The 4,709-nt window shown below is 28.6% G+C and overlaps 1 protein-coding gene across 1 annotated transcript; it reads left to right on the top strand.

The window, feature by feature from the left end:
• Positions 1-78: 78 nt before the first annotated feature.
• On the top strand, positions 79-1,684 carry LOC119685899. Its single transcript, XM_038100306.1, has one exon. The coding sequence runs from the start codon at positions 247-249 to the stop codon at positions 1,525-1,527; it is 1,281 nt and encodes a 426-aa protein (XP_037956234.1). The 5' UTR covers positions 79-246; the 3' UTR covers positions 1,528-1,684.
• Positions 1,685-4,709: the final 3,025 nt, after the last annotated feature.

Here is a 4,709-nt window from a genome sequence, read left to right as displayed (position 1 = left end):
TTTCTTTTTCAATGTGTAATTCATCATGGATTTAAACTTCAAAAATTTTAAAAATAATGCATAGATTTTTTTTATTGTAATCGTCACGAGTTTTCTGTTAAATATTATGTAGCATAATTGATGTGCACTTCTTAATTGCCAAGAAAATATTCAAAATTTTTTTAACAAAATGCAAATTATTTGGATAAAATGAATTACAGGATACATTATAACACAACATAACCCGTATCAAAATCAGGTGTCATAATGTTGATATCCCGATTTGCTTTAAACTTAAGAAATAATTATCGAGCAGCCTTGCGAGTGTGGTCCTTTGAGTTGAATTCACTAATAACAGAACGTACAAAGCGTTTGCAATATATATTCAGAATTTACCGACGGTTTTATGAATATCAGCATTTTAAAGATATTTGTCACTCAGTTCATGGAAAAGTAAAGGATAAGAATTTTCGACGCAGAAATATATTATACGCTCTAGGGCTTACTCTATTGGCTACTATCGGTGTTTCCAACGAAAACGTCAACTGGAGAGATGTACGCCTAAGTGTAAAGAATTTTGGTTATTGTTCTAAGGATATCGAGTTTATTAACACCCTTTCCTCGAATATCAGGTGTCAGGATTGCGTAACGAAACGAATGAGATACTGCTATTGTTCACTTGGTAATGAAAAGTGTGTATCTGATTCTGGTACATTGTCAATTAAGAATTGTAACAATAATTTGGAAGTAAGATCTAGTGTCGAAGATGGGTCAGCAATGATCGAAGTTGCCGATGAAAATCATTGGCGACCATTTTTAAATAAGAACGAATTATCAATTTGGACACGAGATGAGTCAGGCAACAGGAACTCGTACAAGGTGTATGCAAGTTATGATGATATAAACGCCATGGATTTATTAAATGTACAAACTGATTTAGATTATCGAAAAGAATGGGATCAGACTGCCGTAAAATTAGATATCATTGAAACTGATCCAGAACATTACGCAAATTCTCATCTTATATATTGGGAGATGCAATGGCCAAAATTTTTTGCTAATCGTGATTATGTGTTCAGCCGTCGTTACGTTATAGATAGAGAACATAATATAATATTGATAGCAAATCGAGGTATTGAACATCCAGATTATCCCGAGAATAAATCTTTGATAAGAGTAAGGGATTATTGGAGTTATATGCTTATTATGCCCTATACACACTTTGATGAGCCAGGGGTACATTTTGTTTTGACTTATTTTGACGATCCTGGAATTTCCATACCGACAACATTACAGACTTGGGTTACTGAAAAACAAATGCCTGACTTTTTGAACCGAATGTATGAAGCGACAAAACGATACGGTAGCAGAATGTCTGTTCGAAACTTAAGAACCTTTAATCAATTCAGAATAACATATGCATACCAGGACAAGCTTGCAAAATTGAAAAAGTTATGGAAAGTGCCAACGCAAAGAAGCTCTACACCAAGAGATCTCGATAGAGATTCTTATACAGTAAGAAAGAAACCAAAAGCAATAGAAAAATAATTACGAAAAAACTAACTGAAAGCTAAAAATTTTCTAAAGTTAACTTATAAAATTAAAATTAAATCAAGTAATAGCTTTCATGATTTGGTACTTAGAAACTACTTGAAGAATAATAGGGCAGAAAAATTGGGAATGATTTTTGGAATATAAAGAATTATCGCTATTTATTAAAAATTTCAATTTATTTTGTTAATACAATTTTCTTTAAAATCATTTTTTGAAATAAAATAACTTGATATGTTACTATATTATTTTTTTTTTTGGTAATAAATGTCACTTTCTATAGACCTAGCGAACACAATCTGCAAGCACATGTCTTTCTGAAGTTCACTGTCATACAACAACTGATATTAGGTATTTTAGATACATTGTACTTATTACCATAAATTAAGTTAAAAGTTCTAGGAATAGTGTAAGTAGGCCACGAAATCTTTGTCCTGGTTACTAAAATCAGAAAAAAATTATTATACGTTAATCTTCGTCAGTGACCGACAAAAAACAACTCCAAAATCCCGCGTACACCCATCTGACAACGACTTTCAGTAAGAACAGCAACTTTTTCTGTTATACTATGTAACAATACGTATATGACTTTGTTGTCGATATTTTAACAAGTTGACAAAATTTGTATGAAAATCACTTTACAACTTATATCTTGTAAATTATATAAATTATTACTTATATCTCTCGATATTTAGATGATGAAAATACATATATAGTGTTGCAAAATAAATAAATCTAAATCTATTTTAATACTGATATCGAAGGTTCTATCAAAGTGCGCCTATGGCTCATAAATGTTGTCGCTTGAACGGTAACCCAAGCGCAATCTGTTTAAAGTGCCTTTAAACTGAATGCCCCATAATATAATCATTTATTTACATTCGTAAAACACTCTACAAGAGATATAGACCATTGAAATAGTTTTGATAACTGAAAAAGTGTCTGTAAGAAAACTATATTTATACTTCTTTCTCCTTAATATGGACTATTCACAACGAGCGTATATATTTTTAGGGTAATCATTCCTTTGTCATTTATTAAAACACTGTGAGACACAATTCTTCTGCTTTAAATATAGAAGTCAAGTCACAAAAATAAAACATATTTTCATATCTGTAAGGCGTAGTCATATAGTCGTATGTATTGAACTCAGATATGATATATTTATCAAAGCGTTCCTAAATACAATTCTTTTGGTTACAATATTAAAGAAGAGATTTACAAATGAAAGGATTTATATATCCCTAAATCTATTGAACTATTGCAATAGTTCATTCAATGAATGATCCTTGCAATAAACTCTCTAGTACACTTAAGAGAACACTATTACAAAGTTATACATAACAATCAAATTCAGGCAATTTCTTTGAAAATGATAACTATTCAATGGTTTATACGCTAAAAATATAGTATCAATGCAGTGATATATGTATTGCAAATCAATATTGTTTACTCTTAAGACTTAAATATTGTTCGTAAAAAAGAAGATTATGAAATAAAAAAAATAAAACATTAAATTAAAAAATTTATAATAGGTTAATAAATTTATCTACTTAAGAAATATATTTATATGCAATGAAAGTAAAAATCTGATCCATACTAATAATATCTTAATATAGATAAATGGTCACAATTAAAAATTTTATTAAATATATTTAAAGCTTTTATCGATACTTAATTAAAATTAATAGCAACACTACGTTTCTTTCATTTATCAATTTTTCTTCTTTAATATTAAAATTAATAGCAACTTTTCGATACATTTTTTTATTAGTTTGCTCGTCAAGTTTCTCGTCTTTTTTTTCATAGTTCTGAAAACTCAAGCTCTTCTGATAGATAGCTACTAAAGCTTCAATGTTCATTTTTTATCATCATCACCATAAAATAAAAACAATATAATTTTATAATAATGACTCCAATTAAGCCATCATTTTAGTGGACAAGTAAGTTGGCTGCTCTTCTCTCCTCCTTTACTCTGTTTAACGGATATCCAATTCAGTGTCTAACATGGTAGCGGACATGTTTAATCAAATACGTGACTTGGTTTCAGTTTCAATGAAGTTCATTCATTACCTTAAGACGATGGTGCCTATTCGCCTAAATAGCAACAAAGACTAAGGCTGTTTTTATAGAATAAGACCGTTTTTATAGAATAATGTCGTCATTATGTTACTATCGTGAAACTTACTGATATAACACATAACTAAATTACTTCTTTAAAAACTCTACAAATATAGAATTCATATCAATACTTTATATAGTGTTATTAGCTATATATAGTGGTGGATATTTTTCTTGTATGAAATCAGTTATTATTAGAATACTAGTTAAGTAATACAACAAAAACATGTAGTTTAATTCTGTAAAGAATAATCATTTGACTATGTCAATTTTAATACTTAAATTTGATTAAAATCCAAAACAACTAGCTATCACTATCCTAAATTATTATAAACTGACTTCTTTATTTTAGAAGATGATGCTCAAAGAGAAAGAGACTCATTTTTACTATTTACTACAGTAGGTTCTGGAGCTCTATATATTAATTTTGGATCCTTAAAAACGTTAAGTGATCCATCCTAATTGTGTTTTTGTATGACGTTAAATTTGAGAGCTATCGCAGGATGATGAGATTTCATTGGGATTGTTCGAATAAAAAGTTTAACAAATAATAATCTAGCGTTTGACTTAGTTTTTCATTCCATAATTGTGGAAGATAATGTTCCATTGAATTAATTAATACAATAAAATAAAGGTCCAAGGCAGAATAAAAATTAAACATAAAGATCATACATAAGGCCTGCAAAGAATGATTTTAGAAGAAGTAGTCACAAAAATTATAAATAACAATTTTTTAAACATATTCTTTGCACATACCTACATTGAATAAAATTAATATTTTTTATTATGATTTTGGAATGTTGTAAGGAATTCAATTTAACCAACAAGATATTGTGCTTGTTAACTGTACTGTAGTTTATTTACTTTAAAAAAATAAACCAGAATTGAAAACCTGATTGTTTTTTATACATACTAATTTGTATAGTACACGGACAAATGGGTAGATAAATTAAGTAATAGAGAAATTCAATTCCTCATATCGATTAACATCATAGTAATAGAAATAAAATATTTCTTTTATATATATGATTTATAATGGGCTCATATTTTCTCAGCAG

This window comes from Teleopsis dalmanni, chromosome 2 (genome assembly GCF_002237135.1).
Source record: "Teleopsis dalmanni isolate 2A chromosome 2, ASM223713v2, whole genome shotgun sequence".
Classification (NCBI taxonomy): domain Eukaryota; kingdom Metazoa; phylum Arthropoda; class Insecta; order Diptera; family Diopsidae; genus Teleopsis; species Teleopsis dalmanni.
This window is presented reverse-complemented; position numbering and strand designations above follow the sequence as displayed.

Coding starts and splice junctions, on each gene's coding strand:
- LOC119685899 (XM_038100306.1), top strand. CDS start 247: ATGTTGATATCCCGATTTGCTTTAAACTTAAGAAATAATTATCGAGCA.